The sequence below is a fragment of the Stegostoma tigrinum genome, chromosome 30 (assembly GCF_030684315.1).
Source record: "Stegostoma tigrinum isolate sSteTig4 chromosome 30, sSteTig4.hap1, whole genome shotgun sequence".
Classification (NCBI taxonomy): Eukaryota; Metazoa; Chordata; class Chondrichthyes; order Orectolobiformes; family Stegostomatidae; genus Stegostoma; species Stegostoma tigrinum.
In genome coordinates, this window is record NC_081383.1 from 21,709,099 (window position 1) to 21,730,701 (window position 21,603).

The 21,603-nt window shown below is 40.2% G+C and overlaps 1 protein-coding gene across 1 annotated transcript in view; it reads left to right on the forward strand.

The window, feature by feature from the left end:
- Positions 1-21,603, forward strand: part of LOC125465649 (unconventional myosin-Vb-like) — a 139,038-nt gene that overhangs the window by 110,054 nt on the left and 7,381 nt on the right. The window contains exons 28-34 of the mRNA XM_059638583.1: positions 6,751-6,949; positions 13,114-13,192; positions 14,021-14,161; positions 15,664-15,818; positions 17,682-17,768; positions 18,271-18,421; positions 20,143-20,434. Coding sequence (XP_059494566.1) covers positions 6,751-6,949; positions 13,114-13,192; positions 14,021-14,161; positions 15,664-15,818; positions 17,682-17,768; positions 18,271-18,421; positions 20,143-20,434 — 1,104 coding nt within the window. The remainder of the gene's footprint in view (positions 1-6,750; positions 6,950-13,113; positions 13,193-14,020; positions 14,162-15,663; positions 15,819-17,681; positions 17,769-18,270; positions 18,422-20,142; positions 20,435-21,603) is intronic.

The following is a 21,603-nucleotide window of genomic DNA, read 5'->3' on the forward strand; positions in this document are numbered from 1 at the left end:
GTCAATGTCAATTAAAAGCTTGACACCATCCAGGACACAGTAGCCTGCGTGACCTGGCACCACATCCACAGCCAGACAATTGAGAATAGCAGTTTGCACCATCTACACAATGCACAGCAGAAATTTGCCAAGGTTCCTTTTGACAGCACCTTCCAAACTTTTCAATCTATCCCATCAAGAAGGACCTACATATACACTTGAAACCCCACATGGTTTCCCTTCAAGCCACTCACTACCCTGACTGGTAAATATTTCACTGCTCCTTCAGTGTAATTTGTCCAAAACCTGAAACTCCCCCTCTCAAAATATTGTAGGTGTACCTAAATTTAGTTGGACTGCAGCAGTTCAAGGTAGCAACTCACCAGAGTCTTCTCAAGGGACAGTTCGGAATAAGCACTGAATGCTGGCCCAGTAGGAGATGCTTATGTCCCTGAATGAATTTAAAAAAAAACTTGAGGGAATATAAGATTACTCCATGTAACCTGTTATAATTTACCCTGTATCATTCTAGTGCCTCTACAATTGCCCTGTTGAAAATGTATCCTTTATCAAATATGTTGCCCAGAACTGAATGCACTATTCTTTTTATTTTGGCATTCCAATGGAAATCTTCAGCCTGTGTAGATTTTAAAAAATATTTTCTGTTTTAATCCAGTGTTATGCCCAATGGGACGGAGTGGGACTGACTTTTTTAATCCTCCTTTTGGGCCATTTGCAATAAATGCTATCTCTTGTATTACACAGCTGTCACACTGATTTTTGGTATGATAAAACAGATTTTAATTGAAAAGACCCCAATGATGTTTCTTTGGAAGAAAGGAAGAATTTAATTTGTACTGGGCCCAAAAATATGGCATCAACCATAAATTGAAACAATGCTAAAAGGAAGTTGGGTGAAAGGTTAGGGGGCCTAATACTTAGAAATTTCAAGGCAATTCTAATTTAAAGTTCATGGAGCCTTTTTGTCATGAGAATAACCTGAGTCCCATCTCTTTAATTGTTACTATTTCTTCAGAAGTGACAAAGTTTGCTGATGACATTTGATCCTCCACTGATTGTTCTGAGCTTGCTTTTTCATTGGGCTCTGGTTCCTGAATTTGAAAGAAATGGAAGGAAGACACTTTATTGCTGTTATAAATTATATTTATTTATTCTTCCCTTTTTCTGCTCAAAGCAACCATTCATGTATGTCTATCTGTGTATTCCTATGTCTGCTTCATTGTCCTTCCGAGCTGACAGTTGTAGACAGACAGCCCTTTGATATCCAAAAGAACCCTGTCAGTATGAATCAAACAGGGATGTCCAAATTGAAATAACTTCATGAAAGCTGCTATCCGATCACCAAGTCACCCTTGATCTATACATACATAGTAGATGACACTGACACTAGGATGAAGCCAGCTCCTAGAGTCAGCAGAACCTGTGTTCCTGTTTATAGTTATCAGCCCGTCTTCCTGTCCAATCAGCGAATGCTAATCCTGAGATCCATCTAATCATTAAATAAATATTCTTAGAATCCCTACAGTCTGGAAGCTGGCCATTCGGCCCATTGAATCCACACCAACTCTTCTGAAGAGTATTTAATCCAGACCCACCCCTTATTTTACTCACCCTTGACGTTCTGGGCAATTTAACATGGCTAATAGAGTTAACTTGCACATCTTTTGGACTATGGGAGGAAACTGGAGCACTCAGAGCAAACACGTCCAAACATGAGAGTGTGCAAATTCCCCACAATTGCCAGAGGCTGGAATTGAACCTGGGTCTCTGGCACTGAGGTAGCAGTGCTGCTGATGCTGGTTCAGTTAGGTAACATGATAACTTGTCTGCATGGAGATTTTCATTTATTCTAAATGAGTACCTTGGATTGACTTCACTCTGGTCAGATGGGTGTAATCACATTTTAAGCCAGTGTTGTCCTTTTTTCAAAGTCCAGGAAGGCCTTGTACTAAATCAAATGGTGGTATTGAATATTAATAGTCTGTTTACCATTTATCATTAGATTTGTTTCATTCTTTCTTTGAATAATAATGACCTTCACGGTTCTTGTCTTCTACCACCAAAATACTAAGGACATCGGTGGTATTTATAAGAAATTAGATTTTAGTGTTGACATGGCCAATTGTGAAGATCATAACTTGCTCGATTTGAGTAAGAAGTCATGTGCAGTGTAATTTTGATGGCATGGTTTAAAATCTAGGGGTGTACTAAAACAAGTGACGGATTCCAGGGATCTTCAAATAAGTGAGTGTTTCAGAGTATGAAAGACCACAATTTTACAAGGTGGGTTATTCTCATAAAGCAGAGATTAGAATTTCTTGAGGGATCTGATTTTTGTTCTTTTTAGCAGAGACTGCAAGTTACTTGGATTTAGGCTCTTAGAATATAAGAACATAAGAACTAGGAGTAGGCCATTCAGCCCTTCAAGCCCACTCTGCCATTCAGTAAGGTCATGGCTGATCTTTTCGTGGACTCCGATCCACTTAGCTGCACTCTCTCACTGTATCCCTTAATTCCTTTATTGTTCAAAAAAATCTACCTTTAGCTTTAAAAACGTTTACTGAAGTAGTGTCAACTACTTCAAGATTAACAACCCTATGAGTGAAGAAGTTCCTTCTCAATGCGGTCTTAAATCTGCTCCCTCTAATCTTGAGGCAATGCCTTCGTGTCCTAGCTTCACCTGCCAGTGGGAACATCCTCTCTACTTCTATCTTATCTATTCCCTTCACAATTTTGTGTTTCTATAAGATTCCCCCTCAATCTTCTGAATTCCAATGAATATAATCCTAATCTACTCAGTATCTCCTCATAAGCCAACCCCCCCTCAACTCTGGAATCAACCTAGTGAACCTCCTCAGCACCCCCTCCAGTGCCTGTACACTCTTCCTCAAGTAAGGAGCCCAAAAATTCGCATAGTGCTCCAGGTGTGGCTTCACCAGCACCTTGTACAGCTGCAACATAACCTCACTGCTTTTAAACTCCATCCTTTTATCAATGAAGGACAAAATTCCATTTACCTTCCTAATTACTTGTACCTGCAGACCAACCTTCTGTGACTCATGGACAAGGACACCCAGGTCCCTCTGCATAGCAGCATGCTGCAACTTTTTACCGTTCAAGTAATAATCCCTTTTACTATTACTCTTACCAAAATGTATGACTTCACATTTATTTAGATAGTATTCCATCTGCCAGACCTTTTTGCCTGCTCACTCAATGTATCTATGTTCCTCTGCAAAGTTTCACAGTCCTCTGAACACTTTGCTCTGCCACTCATCTTGGTGTCATCTGCAAACTTTGTCACCCTACGTGTGGTCCCCAAACTCCAAATCATCTATATAAAATGTAAATAATTGCGGTCCCAACACCGATCCCTCAGGCACACCATTAGTCACTGCCAGCCAGAATAGCACTCACTTATCCCCACTCTTTGCTTCCTGTTAGCCAACCAATCCTCTATCCATGTTGATACTTTACCCTGTAATTCCATGCATCCTTATGTAGCAGCCTCTTGTGCAACACCTTGTCGAAGGCCTTTTGGAAATCTAGGTACACCACATCCACTGGGTCCCCATTGTCCACCTTGCTTGTAATGTCTTCATAGAATTCCAAAACACTTGTCAAGCATGACCTGCCCTTCATGACCTCCTTATCCCCCACCATCCCTCCCTAGAAAAAATCCTCTGACAATCAACAATGTGTCCCCTATGTTTGAGAGATTTTAAAATTCTTCATGTCTGAACAGATGCACTAATTTCAATAATACAAGTTAGTTTCGATGAGTTTAGCATTTGAGTTCTGCAAACGAAACAAGCGATTTTTTTTAAACTTGCAAATATGCAGTAACATAGCAGTCACCGTATGTTGTAAGTAATTTCTTGCATTTCTAGTGTGATTTGTAGAGCTGATTTCCATATTTGACTGCTGCCTTTGCAGTTTGGTAATCTGCTGGAGCGCCACTTCCATTACCATGTGTCTTGATGTTTGTAAGATTCACTGCGGCCAACACTATCTGCTCTGAATGCCATTAATCTGCTTTGTTCCCATTGAGATTTAACAATCCTACTTGTTACTCAACACTTAATTTGAAGAACTTTGCAGATTTATTTTCAAAAATTGTATTTCTTCAATTTTTTTTAGCATTTTTAAACATTAATCTTGTTCTTGCCAATTACTGTCTCCATCTGTCATTGTGTTGCTTTGTAGCGCATTTCACTTCTCTGTATCAAATGCTCCACGTTTTCCAAGTAAAGCCACTTTTTTAAACTTTCACAGTGAGCAGGGAGAAATGGAGACGTTTCAGGTCAGTCTGGCAGCACTAGAGGCAGATTCCATCCACTCAGGTCTGTGCAGAGATAGGGTCAGGTGCAGAGGTACCAGAGGCCTTAAATGCCCTTTTCTAAAAAAAATTGAAACCTCAGTTGAAGGCTTGAATTTCCTTTTTTCCCTTTGTTTGAATTGAATTATCGTAACTTGTACTGAAAATGCAGTGAAAAGCACCTGCTCTACAGGCAGACCGGACCATACAAATTGCAAAAGGTGGTAGAACTGAGTGTAGAATACAACGCTACAGCTGCATAGAAGCTGCAGAGCTAATGTAGGCAATCAAAATATAACAACACAATTGTGTTTCCAACCGGTGTTACTCCACATTTTTGAGTGGACTTTGCTACCATTCCCCACACCCTGGAATTCTTGGCATTCCTTTTATCATAAAAGATGGCTAAATAGAAAAAAAAAATGCAAAGCTTGTACTTTGAATCATCACTTAAGGTTAGGCTGAAATTTCCCGCACAAGGTGGAAGCCCTCCCTTCGCATGTACCTAGGCTTTTGGCAAAGTTTTACAGTAGAGTATCAGTGATTCTCGAATAAACATTGTGATGCTTTTAAAGAGTTAGAATGATTAACTCCTTACTCGGAGCATGTCACTTTACAAAATTTCCCTCCTGTTTCCATTCCTAGTATCCAGACAAAAATAATTCCAATTCTAAAATGTTTGTGTGCATCTGATTTCTGATACTGACCTGACTTCTAGTCTCTCACTCATTCGATTATGTAAAATGACAAAAGTGCTGTCCTTAATTTAACATGAGAAAACTTGAAGATTTAAACTTTTTTATAACCAGATTAGGATGGATGAACATGTCTCAAAGGTGTGGGTCACCGTGTTATACTTAACATCTAAATGGGCTGATTTGTGCCACATACAGCAGGATTTAGAAACTTGCAGGCTATAAGTAAAATTTTAAGATCAGTTTGAATAGAATAGAATATCCTTTATATTGGAATGTTGAAAAAAAATGAGGGAAGTACTGCGGAATGACTTTTCCACATTTTTTTCCCCATCTGTAACTGTCTCTCTGCAATCTTGTGACTGAATACAGCCATTCTTCATTGGTTTCAAATGTGCAGGGCTGTGCAAGCAAATGCTGTTCAATCAATTTCTGTTTAACTACTTGGAGCATCAGTTTGAAGACTGTTCTAAGTTTACAACTTTGAGGATGATTGTCAGTGAGATAGCTGAGTCACACTTGTCCTTGGGTGGTAACCTGTCTTTGCCCATTGCTTTGATTGCAAGGCATGGCTGCTCTTGGGAGCAGCAAATATTTTGGTGGAAAAGCTGAAACCTTGGACAACTCCTTTTGGAAATAAACAATCTGTCAGGAGCATGGCTTGTTTCTCCCCTAAGTACACATAAGAGAAGCACAAGAAATTCCTGCGTAAAAACCGAAACAACTGTGGATGCTGTAAATCGGGAACAAAAGCAAAATTTCTGAGAGAGCTCAGCAGGTCTGGCAGCATTTGTGACCCTTGGTTCTGATCTGAAACACTAACTGTTCTTTCCTTCGCAGATGCTATCAGGCCTCCTGAGTTTTTTCCAGCAACATCGTAGTGGTAGGTGCCCTTCCATCTTCATATGTCCCATTGAAAACGGGAGGCTGTTGTGAGCACCTGCCAAGGAGAACATTCCATGAGGTTTGGAGGACTGAGCAGGGACTCTCCTTGGTCTAATCACCACCACTATATTGCCCACTATCCTGTATTTAGCTCCTGACCTAAAAGTTTAGTTGATGTGAGCCCCATTTCAAGTGCTGTGTATGATGGGTTTGAGGCCAGACCAGGCAACAGGGTTCCTGTATAGACTGTCTTGTCAGTGCTTCAGCTGTTACTACCATTGTTTGGACTGATGGAGATAATGGTCCATGGTGTTCTGCCTGAAGTTTTCACAGCTTTTATTCCAATGCTGATTTATTAGAATCAATTGAATGGCCTTGAGTGAGTTATGACATGTTAAAGCAATGATGTCCTGTTTTATGCATTTGTTTTGAAGTTCTGTTTTTATGTCACAGACACTAGTATGTTTGCTGTAATATGTTTCAAGGAACTGTCAATTAGACTGGAAGTGATTTAAGCTAAACTTGTTTGAGATGAATGTTCTCCATGATTTGGGAGTTGGGTTCATTTTTTCCTCCCTACATGTGTTCTACCATTGTCATCGAGCATTTGCCTTTACTGAGATAAAAACACAGTACTAGATAAACTCAACGTCTATTGAGAGAGAGAAGCAGTTGATTTTTCAAGTCTGATATAACTTTTTCGAGTCCTTTGGTAAACTTGTATTTTAAATTACTATATTGCTTTGTTTTTCTGTTTAATGCCTATCACTCTCTCCTCCTGATAAAGGTTGATTTTGACCACTTTGCTCCACAACTTTTTAACCCAATTAGAAAGCACCTGTCCTTTTACAGACTTCTCCTGGACCAGTTGGATGAACAGAAGGCACAGCACGTGAAAGAAATAGCGACTTCTCAAGATGAAGTGAAAAACTTGCGAGAGAAGCTGAATGAGCAGCAGCAATACTTTGCAAAGGCGCTACAGCTGCCACCAGAGGAGCAAATGGAAGTTGGTTTACAGCAAGAAATTGCACGACTTAAAAGTGAAAACCTGGTAATGTACAGTGAAGGCATTTCTGAATGCCTGTTAAGTTAACAATATCAAAGTTTAGGGTTTTTCACTTTCTCTTTGTATGAAAAATCAATGCTTTTGATTTATTGGGATTTCTTCTGTAGCTAAGCAGCAACTGTAGAGAGATATTTAAGATTTTTTGCTTTCCTAGCAATGCCCTAAACTGATCTGAAGCTAGTGTTTGTTACCTTTTGAGAAGGTGGTGATGTGAGCCATCACCTTGAACTGTCAAGTAGTTATCTCTTTGCTGCTACAGGGTGTTCTAGGTTTGTGATTATGGCAATGAAGGAACAACGTCATGGATTCAAGTCAGAATGGTATGTGTCATTTGAAGGGAAATATTGATGTTAGTGATATCCCCTTGTGGCCTTTTCCTTCTGTGTAATGTTCAGTACTTTCTGAAAGTTGCTACAGCTCATGCGGATGCTCGTACCAATATGATATGTGGCAAAGGCACCAATGTTAAAGGTAACAGAAGGAACGCTGATCTCGAGCTGCTTTGTCCTGGATGGTGTTGAGCTGCTGTCATTCAGGCAAGCGGAGCAATTGCCACCACATTCTCTTGAAATGTGCCTTGTTTGGGGAGTTGAGGTACACTTACTTATCCTATGAATTTGGTAGCTTCATGAGCTGGGTATTCTGCGGCCAGTCCAGTTAAGGTATTGCTCAAGTTAACTTATCTTCCCCACACACCCACCCCTCACTACCTTCAACCCAGTGCAAGATTGATGGGATTCAACTACAGTAGGGCAATTGAATGCTAAAGGAAGGTGGTTACGTTCTTCCACTTATTGGAAATGAAGGTTGCCTGAGTTTGCTTTTTGTGGTGTAGTTACTTACCATTTACTAGTATAAAACTACATGTCCTGGTCTTGCTACGTGCAGGTAACAACTGTCACTAACTAAGGAGTGGTTAGTGATGCTGAACATTGCAATTTTAACCTTTTATTATTTGAACATCTTGCCTGAAAGTCTCAGAGCTGGAGGTGATTTAGACCTGAGGCACTTTTTCTCCTGAAGAATATCCACAGTGAGGTCCTGTCCCAGAAAGAAAATTTAAAGTAAAACGTTTAAAACATCTAAAGCACTTGGTACACAGATTAGTTACTGGAGGAAGACTTTTTTTCTTGAGTGGTTTGGTGTTGACTTTGACAGTAATACGCAGCTGTTGACAGTTTGTGCAGTGGATACAAAGCAATTAGCATGCTTTCTGAGCTCTTGGGTATTAATGCTGTCTTGATATTGTGCTTCAAGTTCTCCCTGGTTTGAGTATAATTCTGAGCATGAATACAGAAATTAAACATACCACTTCGGATAACCTATCTAGGCTAGAAACTCTGGCAGTGCATTTAATGCCTTCAAAGTTCTTATTCACAGGATTTGGCTCCACTGGTGACAGACTGATTCATGCAACCGGGTCAACATATTTGTCTCTGTGCAATTACTAGCTGCCATCTAGTGTTTTGTTTTCTCGGTTGTCTCTGTATGTAATGAACTTAAGTTGTCTTTAGCAGGAAGTAAAGCAGCCACATCTATCAACTTCCAAATTTGAAGTAGTGTATGATTTGAGTGAAGCTAGCTGTGCTTTCCTTTAGAAAGGATTTCTAGACTTTTTTCATTTAAAAGGGTGAGGAGTGAATTCGTGGAGGAGAGAAATGAAAGGGTGGAAGAGGGAAGTCCAGATAGGTGTTTCTCCACGTTTTCCTGTTGATGTATTTTGTGTGCACAAACTGGTTTTTGAACGTTTTCATTCAAGCTTAGCTCCTCGTACATGGGTACTGCTGCTTGGTACCAGCACCTATTGTGCTTTAACAGAATGGGCTGTTGGTTACTTTTCTGTGGTATGATGGGTATATTTGGTAATTCAGTCACCTTTTGGGCTCAGCTGAATACTTCAGTATTCCTGGTTAATGAGCTGAGTGTTGTGACAATTTGAGGTTGTTTGCATCTGGCTTTGGACTTTGTACCAGGGAATTTGAAAATACTAACTAATCAGCAGTGAAAATGCTGAACTTACGATGCCATACCTCCCTTCACTTAGCACAAGACAGCTGAGGCCATTTGAAAGGGATCCATCATACAGCACATCAGCAAACAAGGGAGAACCTCCTGGCTTTTGTGAATTGGGATGTGGAAAATATGGGCACTGTTTTCAACTTCCACAATCTGTTACACCAGAGACATTTAATTGAATACAACATTTGTGTTTTAGGACATATAAAGCCCTTAGGAGGGTTCAAACTGGTATGTTAGTGTATCTGTGGTGAGGGAAAGATGTATCTAAAGCAGTAGGGAGACAGGCAAAAGTACAGGACTGTACAGACGTTAATGAAAGCAAGTTAAATAGTAAAGGCAGTGTTAGTAATCCCAGTACTAGACAGGGCGGGCAAGAGCACGGCAGGAAATGACAAGAATGGGTTTAACTGCTGCATTTATTTCAATGCCAGAGGCCTGACGGGTAAGGCAAATGAACTCTGGACATGGATGGGTACGTAGGACCGGAATGTTGTAGATATTACAGAAACATGGCTGCGGGAGGGACAGGACTGGCAGCGCAATATTCTGGGGTACAGATCCTAGAGGAAGGATAGCAGGGGGAGATACCTTTTTTGCTAAGGGAGAACATCATGGCAGTACTGAGAGAAAGCATTCTTGAGGGTTCATTCACTGAGTTTATGTGGGTATAACTGAGATTTTTTTTTAAAAAAAGGCTGTTGCTTTGGCATTGTACTATAGGCCTCCCAATAGTCAGAGAAATTGAGGGCCAAATGCTTAAGGAGATTGCAGATAGTTGCAAGAATAAGAAGGTTGTAATGGTTGGGGATTTCAACCTTCTTAATATCGACTGGGACTGCCATAGTGTTAAGGGCTTGGGTGGAGACAGAATTTGTGTTCAGGAAGAACTTCTCTTGCAGTATGTGGATGGCCCTACTAGAGAGTGGGCCAAACTTAACCTCCTTTTGGGAAATAAGGCAGGGCAAGTGACAAGTGTTAGCAAGGGAGCACTTTGGAACTAGTGACCATAATTCCAATAGTTTTAAAGTAACTAATGAGAGAGGATGGATCCGGTTCACAAGTTAAGGTTCTAGATTGGGGTAAGGCCAGTTTGGATAGCATTTAGGCAGGAACTTTCAAAAGTTGATTGGGGGAGGCTGTTTGCAGGTAAAGGGATGTTTGGTAAATGGATACTTTCAAAAGTGAGCTGGAGGGTTCAGGGCCAGCATGTTCCTGTTCAAGTGAAGGGTAAGGCTGGCAGAAGTAGGGAACCATCAGTGACTAGTTGAGGTCCTAGCCTTGGAAAAAAGAAGCAGCATATGACATGTACAGGCAGTTGGGATCTGGTGAATTCCTTGGCATATACAGGGTGCCAGAGAACTCTTCAGAGAAAATCAAGAAAGCTAAAAGTGGACACCAGATGGCATTGGCTGGTAAGATAAAGGAGAACCTCTTTGCCCTTCATGTACTTGGAGAATCCAAAAGAGAGAGTAAGTAGAGAGTAGGGCCTCTTAAAGATAAAGGTCATCTGTGTGAAGCCACAAGAGATGCTGAATGAATATTTCTTGTCTGTATTTAGTGTCAAGAAAGGTATGGATGCTGGGGAACTTGGGGAAATAAATAATGACTTTGCTCCACTTCTTCTGTACTGTGGACATTACAAGTCTTAAAGCACATTAATATAGCTGATTCCCTGGGACTTGATGAAGAGTACAGCAGGACTTTGTGGGAGGTTAGGGAGAAAATTGCTGGGCCCCTGTGGGAGATATTTGTATCATTGACAACCATGGGTGAAGTGTCCAAAGAGTGGAGGATGGCTAATGTGCAACTAATTGAGAGGCTGCAGGGAAATGCCTGGGAATCCAGCTCACCAGTCTAACATCCATGGTGTGTAAGTTTCAGTGGATTCTGAAAGTGGGTCTATAGGCATTTGGAAGGGCAAGGAATCATTTGTGATAGTCCACATGGTTTTGTGCATGGGTGGCTTTGTACCTCAAATCTTGCTTTGAGTTTTTTAAAGGGATGACCAAGAAAGTAGATGAGGGCAATGCGGAAGATATTGGCTATGTCGGCTTTAGCAAAGCCTTCGACAAGATGCTGCACAGTAGGTGGTTGAGTAAGGTTAAATCTCTTGGGATCTAGGGAGGGCTTGCCAGTTGGATACAAAGTTGGCATGATGGTAGACGACAGGTTAGTGGTAGATAGTTGTTTTTCAAACTGAAGGCCTGTGACCACTGGAGTTCAACAGGGATCTGTGCTGGATCCACTGTTCACCATTTACATGATTTGGATGTGAACTTTACAGATATCGTTAGTGAATTTGTGGATGATACCAAGATTGGTGATAGTGGACAGTGAAGAATGTTATCTAAGAATGTGGTGAATCTTGATCAACTAGGCCAATTGGCTGAGGAATGGCAGATGGAGTTTAATTTAGGTGAATGCAAGATGTGCTTTGGTAAGACAAACCAAGGCAGGACTTACATAGTTAATGGTAGGGCCCCAGGGGGGTGTAGTAGAACAAAGATCTCGGGGTACAGGTTCATAGCTGCTTGAAGATGGAATCACAAATAAACTGGTGGTGAAGGAGGCTTTTGGCATGCTTTCATTGGTCAGAGCATTTGAGTTGTAGCAGCCTCATGGCTGCTAAAATATAGATTGCTTACTTGGCCAAACAGCAAGGAATACTGGACACATTGGCCAACTAACACTCTGAAATCACACACAACTTACAGCCAGGTGTTAATGATATTAGTGTAATGTAAAAGGCAAGTGTTATTCTGGACAGACGTACTCCCAACACCTCATCCACTAATAAAGGAGGGCCCAGACAGAAGGGTACTGGGTCCTGCTACACACAAACAAAGTGACATACCATCTAAATTATTGGCTTGTGTTTCAAACTATTGAGTGTATCTCTGGTCAGAACTATAGAAAGTTCCAGAAAATCGTCTCTAAAAGGCATAAAAATAAGAGTTCACCTCCTCTCCTTGGGACTGCTCTTGGAATTAACTGAGGGCTTCTGAGGAGACCAGCATGGCAAGAGGCAGAGAGAGCTGACCAGCGGGTGGGTGGGGTGGAAGAAGTGGGAGAGAGAGACTTCATAAATCTAGAGACAGAGCCACACGGCACATGTGTCTAAGTTGTTTTGGATTTCCATTGAAATTTTCATGGATGGAATATATCTCAGTTGAGACATTTGTCTCCTCTGGTGGAATGTGTCTTAGTAGTCAACACCATCTGTAGAATATTCTGTATTAAATGGAAATTTGCAAGGGAAGTATTGCAACCTTAAGTGACCAAATAGGATTAGAAAAAGTATGTTTTAGTATTAAAGATTATTTTAACTTTATAAAAAATAAAGTTGGAACTGTTTTGTATTAGCACCAGCTTTTGTACATGTTGCTTTGACTGCTTTGGTATTGTAGGACACCTGGGCAAATTTATTCATAACATCTGGCTAGAGTTGTCTAAATTGTTTTAAGGAGAGACAGACAGGGTATCAGGTGATGGGACATCTTGTTGCAGCTGTACAAAACACTAGTGAAGCCACATCTGGAGTACTGTGTGCAGTTCTGGCTGCCCTGCTGTAAAAAGGATATTATTAAACTAGAAAGAGCCCAGAAAGATTTACTGGGATGCTATCTGGAAGGTTTGTTATAAGGGGAGATTGGAAAGGCTGGGACTTTATTCCCAGGAGCGTAGGAGACGGAGGCATAACCTTTTTATAAGAGTCTGTAAAATCATGAGGTGTATAGATAAGCTGGATAGTGGACAGCTTTTTTCCCCCATGGTAGGGAGCCTACAACTAGAAGGGACAAGTTTAAGGTGAGGGGAAAGATACAAGAGACCAGAGGGGCAATTTCTTTCTCTCCACCCAGTATGGTGAGTGTCTGGGACCATCTACTGAGGTGGTGGTGGAACTGAGTACAGTTTTGTTAGTTAAGAAACATTTAGGTGTGTGAATGGGATAGTATGGAGGAATGCAGGCAAATGGGGCTAATTTAAATTATGAAAACAGGGCAGCATGGGCAAATTGCCCCAAGGGCCTGTTTTCATGCTGTAGACCTATTTGACTCTAAAATGGCTGCTGTGATCACCTGACCACAGTTGATTCCATGGTACAATAAATGCCATTTTTGTTTTTTTAGGAATTGATAGAGCAAATTGAGATGCAGGATAGAACTGTAAATAAACTGAAGCAGCAATTGAAATCTGTGAAGAAGTCAGGTATGTTTCAGTTTGGTGATGTATTTTTTGAATATTTTTGACTTAAGGTACTTTATTTCGCATTGGTTATCCTACACATTGTAACTGGTTCTGAATTACTAGAGAATCTCTAGTTTGAACCAACAATTAATGCACAGAACCTTTTTGTCCAAATTACTCTCTTAGCTAATTAATGTTTATTTATTCTTTAGTGCCACACTATCACCACCAGACCCTTGAGTTTATTTTGAGTAAGAAACTAACAAAAATATTAGCATAGAGTGCATATACTAAACTGCTCCCTACCGAAACACATGGCTGTAATTTAAATGCTAAGGTCCCACTTTGACTTTATAAACTGCATTCCTGTAATATTCCCAAATGCAGGAGCTAACCCTGTTTACTTAACTCCTTTTCCGAAATTTCAAAGCAGCTCAACTCGGTTTGTTGAACAGCTTTTTTCTAACGAATTCCCTGTACTGTACAATCCTTGCACATTTATAATCAAATGTGCACATTAAGCTATTTGTCAATGTTGCTTAAATTTTTTTTTTTTGCTTCGTTGTAGTGTTTTAACTCAAAATATAAAGCCTAAGATGGGTCTCTTGTGGCACAGCAGTATGTCCCTACCTCTAAGCCCAGAGACCCAGGTTCAACCCCCACCTGCTCCAGGCATCTGTCACAACATGTTTGAATAGGTTGATTTGGAAATATCTACAATATCCACATTGTCTTAAAACTGTAAGATTATAAGTGACCAGAAAAAACATATATTTATTTGTCTTTGTTCAATACAGTCTGTGCTAAAGTCTGTTCAAGATATGTTTTGTAATCTCTCTTGTTAACCAGGCATACTGAAATATTTAGCTGAGCCCAAGGTGACTGAATTGTCAAATGTACCTGTCATCCCTTGGAAACGTAAGGACTTCCAGGGAATGCTAGAATGTCGAAAAGAAGACGAAGCGCACTTAATCAGGAACCTTGTCACTGGTAAGACAGCTGGCTGGATTGAAGAGTTGGATTTATAGAAAATTAATTAGCATGCCCTCTTTGCAGAATTCTGTGACAGACTGTAACCTTATTGGCCTGTCAGGAAACATTAGCACAAAATATCTGACTGGGTTTCATTTAAGATGCTGATTTCTGACCCTTGCTGAAACAGTTCGTTAGTGAAAGGGAACCTGTCTTCTGGTCGGCATGGATGAGTTGAATCAAAGGGTCTGATTCTGTGCTGTATGAATCCTATTTTGGTTTGGTATTTCATACTGTAAATGAGATGAAAGTAGTGTGGTGTACTTCACAGGGCATTTAAAACCTGGATAGTTGAGAGGATACAGTCACTTGGACGATTCCATCAAATTGAAGGATTGTGAAATTAAGTGCTGCCAAGCTGGAGAAGGAAGTGCAAATCAGATTAGGTGATGTTGATAGAATGGCAGGGATAGAAAGATGAGATATTCTGCACAGAAGATGCAGAAATTTTAAAAAGTACTATTGGTAAAGACTCAGGCTTGTCACCTCCTAGACGTGAGTCCCAAATGACTAGGCAATTGGATTTGCTGTGACTACATACGCTTTAGGTGTTGTAGTCTGGAGTTGTGGATCATGGTGGTAAAGATTCCAACTCTGTTAATCAACCTGATTGGGTGTTCATTTAAATGTACTTTGGTCTTTAAGCCCTTGCAAAAGAAGGAAATGTTTTGTGAAGGAGTTGGCACAGTTGCCCAAGGGTGGAATTGAACTTAGGTTGCTGGGGTTGTGAGGCAGCAGTGTTAACCACTAAGCCATGTCACCCATACCATGGAAGTGTGTTCGAGGTAGGTTCCATTTGACATTCAAGAGGGCACGAGCTGTTAATTTGAATTGGAACAATGTGAAAGTGTGCAGGAGAATGACCTCTCTGGTGTAGACGTGATAGACTGATGACCACCTGGGTTGTAACATTTCTGTGATTCTCTGATGGGGTGAAACATGGAGCTTTTAAGTTGGACAGGAACACATCCACTGCAGATATTTCCTGATCAATCTGTTCAGATATTATTACACACCTCTGGTGGGAATTGGAACCTCCTGGCTCAGGTAGGACAGTTAGTCATGAGGAAGGTCATCTGTGTTATAGTGGTAATGTTTAAATTCAATGCCAGAGAGATTTACTAACCATAATCACCATTAATCATTTTCAGAGTATTTAGACTTGGAATAGCTTTTAGTTGACTTTAATTTGTATCTACTGCATAAATGTACATTGTTTACACTAAATGCATTGCAACTGAGGCAAATGGTAATTTGAGTGTAATAGAGTAGTGCACACCAAAGACAACTTTTAATTTCCACATTTCATTGTGCTCTGTCCCTCTCCTGAAGCTGCTGTGCTGTTTGTGTGTAAAAATGAGTACTGTTTGGTATTGAGTTAATGGAAAATTTTGGGCCATTACCATACAATTTCCTGTCAAATAATGAATCTACATTGGTTTGTTTCTAAATGTTTTTAGATCTGAAACCGCAATCTGATGCGGTAAGTGCCTTACCAACGCTCCCAGCTTTCATTGTCTTCATGTGTATCAGGCATGCAGATTATACAAATGATGAACAGAGAGCCCACTCTCTGTTTACAGCTGTCCTTAACGGAATCAAGAAAGTCCTCAAGGTAGGAATAAGAAATAATCCAATTTCAGATTTATGATGTGGTTTTGAAATTTAATATGCATATTTAAAATGGCTCAACCCCACATTCCTCAATATTCCATGATTCTCAGTTCTCAAGTGAGATGTTGGCAGACCTGAGGTTCTATGTTTTTAAGAGATAATGGGAACTGCAGATGCTGGAGAATCCAAGATAAGTGTGTGAAGCTGGATGAACACAGACCAAGCAGCATCTCAGGAGCACAAAAGCTGACGTTTTGGGCCTAGACCCTTCTCTCTGATGAAGCGTCTAGGCCTGAAACGTCAGCTTTTGTGCTCCTGAGATGCTGCTTGGCCTGCTGTGTTCATCCAGCTTCACACTTTATCTTCTGTGTTTAATTTGGGTTTAGTTTTCCTCCCTTTTTTAAATTTGCACTCTGGGTTAGTACTAATCTTTTGGCCCATTGGTATCTTGTGTATTGAATGTGCCTTTTAGGACATAGGCCGTCAGATGGGCTGTCCCCAGATCGCAGTTTCTGGCACAGCAGATTCGAACACAATCCCATTTGTTGATTTTTGCAAACATTTGGTCACTTTTAATTTTAGTCATACTGTTGCAATTATTTAGCGTTTTATCACGTCTTCTGGGAAACAAGGCAAACAAACAAATTATTTTACAATTAATGATCACTGTTTCTACAGGCAAACTGAAGCTACATTACGTACTGTACCTCCAGGATCATGCTGACAGCTGGGGAAAGAGTGTTGGTCATGAAACTTCTGAGAGAACTGCTCTTGCAAAGAAAAGTTAGACTGAACCTCCTCCCACCCAAACCCCCCCCCCCCCCAAACAAAAAACCTTAGGCAGATGAAAAGGATCTGACAGCTTCCAATCGAAGATATCAGTCAGGTTCCATTGATGTCTACATCCATCCCTCCACATGATACCTTAAAATTGTGTAACCAGTTAATCATTACTGTTTGTGGGAGCTTTTTGTGGCAACAAATTGACTGCTGTGTTTATTACAAAGTTAGCTCTAAAGACTGGTCTGGTACCTAAACATTTTAAAGCCACGTTGGGTGGCACGGTGGCTCAGTGGTTAGCACTGCTGCTGCCTCAGCACTGGGGACCAGAGTTCAATTCCACCCTTGGGCAACTGTCTGTGCAGAGTTTGCACATTCTCCCTGTGTCTGTCTGTGTGGGTTTCCTCTGGGTGCTCCACCTTCCTCCTGTAGTCTAAAGATGTGCAGATTAGGTGGATTGGCTAAGCTAAATTGCCTGTAGTGTTCAGGGGTCTGCAGATTAGGTGCGTTATAGGGGGAATGGGTCTAGGTGGGATGCTCCAAGGATCAGCGTGGACTTGTTGGGCCGAAGGGCCTGTTTCTGCACTGTAGGGATTCTGATGTATGATCTCCTCCACTCTTGATCACTCATTCTCTTGATCGTCTTCAGAATAGTTCCATTTGGATTGTTGCATTCACATGAGAGCAGGTGGGAGATCGGTTTCATGTCTCCTCTGACTACTCTTGAATATTGCACTGAAGCATCAGCCTGGATTTTGTGCTCCGTTTCTAAATGAGATGTGCCTCCTGTGACCTAGTTGCAAGTCGGCTACGATCAGGACTGCAGATAACGCCCACTCATGGCAACATGTTCTCCTGATAGCCTTCAAGTAGTTAGTTATTTAGCTTTCTGCACGTCAATACCAATTGTGTATTATGTGAGGAGATAACATAGCAGGAAGTTGAGTGAATGTAACTGTTGACGTTATGGGACATACTCAATGATGGTGGCTTAATGGGTTTAACTAACAATTCCAACTGAAAACAGATGGAAAGCGGAGCATTTATTGAATGACTGACCTTGTACATCTGGCTTTAATTTTAGAGAAGTTCAGATTTTGAGATGGTGGCATTCTGGCTATCTAACACATATCGTTTGTTGGTCTGCTTAAGGCAGTATAGTGGAGATGAGGTGAGTATTTTGAGAGCGCGTTATGGTGCGGGAGGCCATCAAGGTTAATACAAACGTTTAAATTGGATTAAACCACTGTCAAATATTGATCATAGTCTTTTTTTAAAAGGATATGATTATGACATGAATGCCCCAATGTTACTAAGATGCTAATATTTCTGTTTTAATTTAGCCTGTTTTTGAATTTTCCAAACTCTATTTGTGTACTGCAGCACAGTTTAATTGCATGATGCTTCTGACTGGTTGGATCATGATCCAATGGTTGAGTTACTACAGAAGAAACTGAGCCACTTTAAGTGAACGAACAGGAATGATCCTTTCTCAAATAAATGTGTCTTTTATAACTTGTGTTTGTAAAGGTCCCATACTATCAACTGAAGCTTCAGAATTTAACACTGTGTGCTTTGACTCGGTGGTAATAATGCATGGATGCAAAGATATTCAAACATACCATAACTTCAGCTGCAAGTGTGAAGTCCAAAAATTTTCTTTTCTTTAACAGAACTCTGTGGAAATGAACACACCAGAACAACGAAAACACGTCTTGAGAAACTTTGACCTTTCCCAACATTGTCTGATTTTGTCAGATCTTGCTGTTCAACTTTACCATCAATTGATCAAAGTTGCAGAAGGAAAGCTTCAAGAAATGATTGGCAAGTGCTTCTCTCAAGTGCAGTACTTATGATTGTTGCCAGTAACAGAATTTTGCAGAATTAATCTGCACAGCTTAACACTTCTACATTCAAAGCTACCTTACTAGGCAGTGTATGTAGCACCACCGGAGGTTATAATCCTACAGCTTGGAAATGGACCTTTTTGTTCCAACCAGTCCAGGCTGACCATGTTCCTGAACTAAAACTGCCTGCACATGGCACTTATCCCTCCAAATCTTTCCTATTGATGTACTTATCCAAACATTTTCTAAATGAACTCTACCTGCATCCACCTCTTCTTCCTGGAAGTTCATTTTACGTTCAAACTTTTTCTGGTTTAAAAACAGCCCCTCATGCCTTTAAATCTTTCTCTTCTCACCTTAAAAATATGCCCCCTAGTATTGAAATCCCCTGCCTTAGGGAAAGGACCATTGTTATTCACCTTTTTATATATATACCTGTCATGATTTTATAAACCTTGACTTCCTGTGGTCCAGTAGAAAAGTCACAGCCTATCCAGCCACCCCTCCTAACTCAAACCTTCAATTCCCAGCAGCATCTTGGTAAATCTCTTAACTGTTTCAAACATGATAATCTTCCTGTAACAGGGCAATCTGAATGGGACACAGTACTCCAGAAGAAGCCTCGCCAATGTCCTGTACAACCTCAAAATGACTTCCCGACTGCTATACTCAAAGGTCTGAACAATGAAGGCAAGCATGCTAAATGCCACCTTAATCACTCTATCTATATGTGACACACAATTCTTTGGAATTTGCGTCTGACCCCCTAGGTCTCTGTATTCTGCAACGATACCCAGAGCCCTACCATTAATTGTTCAAGTCCTGTGCTTGTTTGTATTACCAAAATGCAATACCTCACATTTATCCAAATTAAACTCCATTTGCCACTCCTCAGCCCGCTGATCCAATTGATCAAGATCTCTTTGTAATCTTAGGTAATCACCTTTTTACTGTCTACTATACAGGTAATACCAAAATTGGTAGTAAACTTACTAACTATGCCTTCTGTATTCTCATTGAAATCACTTTTATATATGACACACAATTGGACCCAACACCAGACCTCCATTCTGAAAAACAGCCCTCCACCATCACTGTCTTGTGCCTTTTGAGGCAATATTGTATCCAACTGACAAGTTCACCCTGAATCCCATGTGGGGAAAATCAAGAAGAATTCAGACAATTTAACCCACACTTCACATCTGGATTGTGATCTTCAGAAATTTTTTGTGCCTGTCTATATTTTACCACCCATAACTTATTGAACTGACAATGTCTTGTCTGTTTTATTCACAAATGTGTTTTAGGTTTTATCGAAGGGGAATAGTTTGTAGTACACTTGGTAGTAGATTAGTAACTTTCTGTCCTGTTTCTTGAAATTGTGTGTTTATAATAGTTATTTTTCTGTTAATGATGGAATGTAGTATGAATTGTTTCTATCCAGAACAGCAGTCAATCAGGCAAATGGATCATTTCCACAAAATTGCCAGTTATAGAATGGAACAGTGGGGTTCAATTTGTGGCACACAGTTTTTGCAGTTGAAATACAAAATGTTAGTTAAGTCAGCCCTTAGTGAAGTTCTGTGGTGTAATTTTTCTAAAATATATCCTGTCTCTAATATTGTTTAGAGAAATGTGTGCTGGTTTTAAACAAAAGAATAACACTTACAGTAAAGTTTGTGTTTAATTTGTCTACAGTGCCTGGAATGTTAGAAAATGATACCATTTGGAGTGTTTCAAGTGTAGCTGCAAAACCAGCAGGTTATAGGAAGAAAACAGGAATTCTTTCTGGCGAAAGTACGACATTCACACTGAACTCCATCATTCACCAACTAGGCTTGTTTCACAATATCCTCTCCAAATATGGTTTGCATCCTGAAATTATTAAACAAGTTTACCGTCAGATTTACTACATAATTACAGCAGTCACGCTGAACAACTTGCTTCTCAGGAAGGATGTGTGTTCCTTCAGCAATGGAGTCCAAATCAGGTAAAATAAAATCTACTAAAGTTCTTGGCAACTATTTCAAAATTTATTCTACTTTTGTAGTAGGAATTAAGGTTAAAAAGGAAGATGAAAGATCATGGCTTTATTAATGTACTTGACTGCTGTAGGAGTCAATAGCCTAGTGGTGTTATTGCTGGACTGTTAATTCAAACTCTGCTATGGCAGATGGAGGAACTTTAATTCAATAAAAATCTGAAATTGAGTTCTAATGATCATAAATCCGTTGTTGATTGTTGTGGAAAAACCCATCTGGCTCACTAATGTCCTTTTTGGGGAAAGCCTACATGTGACTCCAGACCACAGCAATATGGTTGACTCTTAGCTGTCTTTTGGGCAATAAATGCTGACCTAGCCAGTGATGCCCTCATTCCAAAAATTAATTTCTTTTTGAACAAGAAACTGACATTCATTCTGGCATTGGTTAATGTCTGAGGGGCAGATGACTTAATTCGGAACAACAGACAAGTTTCAGTTTAGGTGTTTTTTGTTTCATCTAAATTGACAGTTGATATATGGATGACATAATTTATACCATAATCAGTAACTAGAATTGCTTTTCTGGAGTGTTCTAGATTCACAATGTAAATAAGGAATGCACTGAAAATGGCTGCTTTTCTGATGTAGGTCACGCATAGATTTGGCATCTTGTGGGTTAGTTTGTGTGGAATACTGCAGTCCCAGTGTTCCATCACAAGCCTACTCTCCAGGATGCAGCGGTGTTCGGTTTGACAGCATGACTGTGGCATTTAGTTTAACTTGGGTGGTGACAGTATTTCTGGCTAGTTTTGTCAACATTTAACAATTGTCGCGGTAAGTTTTTTTTCAGTTGGATGGATTTGCCAACTGCACAGAATTCTGTTGAAAATTAAACCTTTATAATTTCAGTCATTTCACCTCTTGCCCCCCCACCCCCCCCAAAACAAAACTTGAGCTAACCGCAGATATAGTGGGGACAGACTGAAACTCAATACTGCAGTTCAAAACAAAGACTTGCTATTTTCATTGGCATATTTAAGATGTAAATGTTTGCACAATACTTAAGGGTCACTTTCCTGATAATGGAAGGGGACAGGCAAAACTTCAGTTAAATCTTCAATTTGAAGAAGCGATGTTAATGCTCCAAAATTTGAACAGTATTTTGGATACTGGTC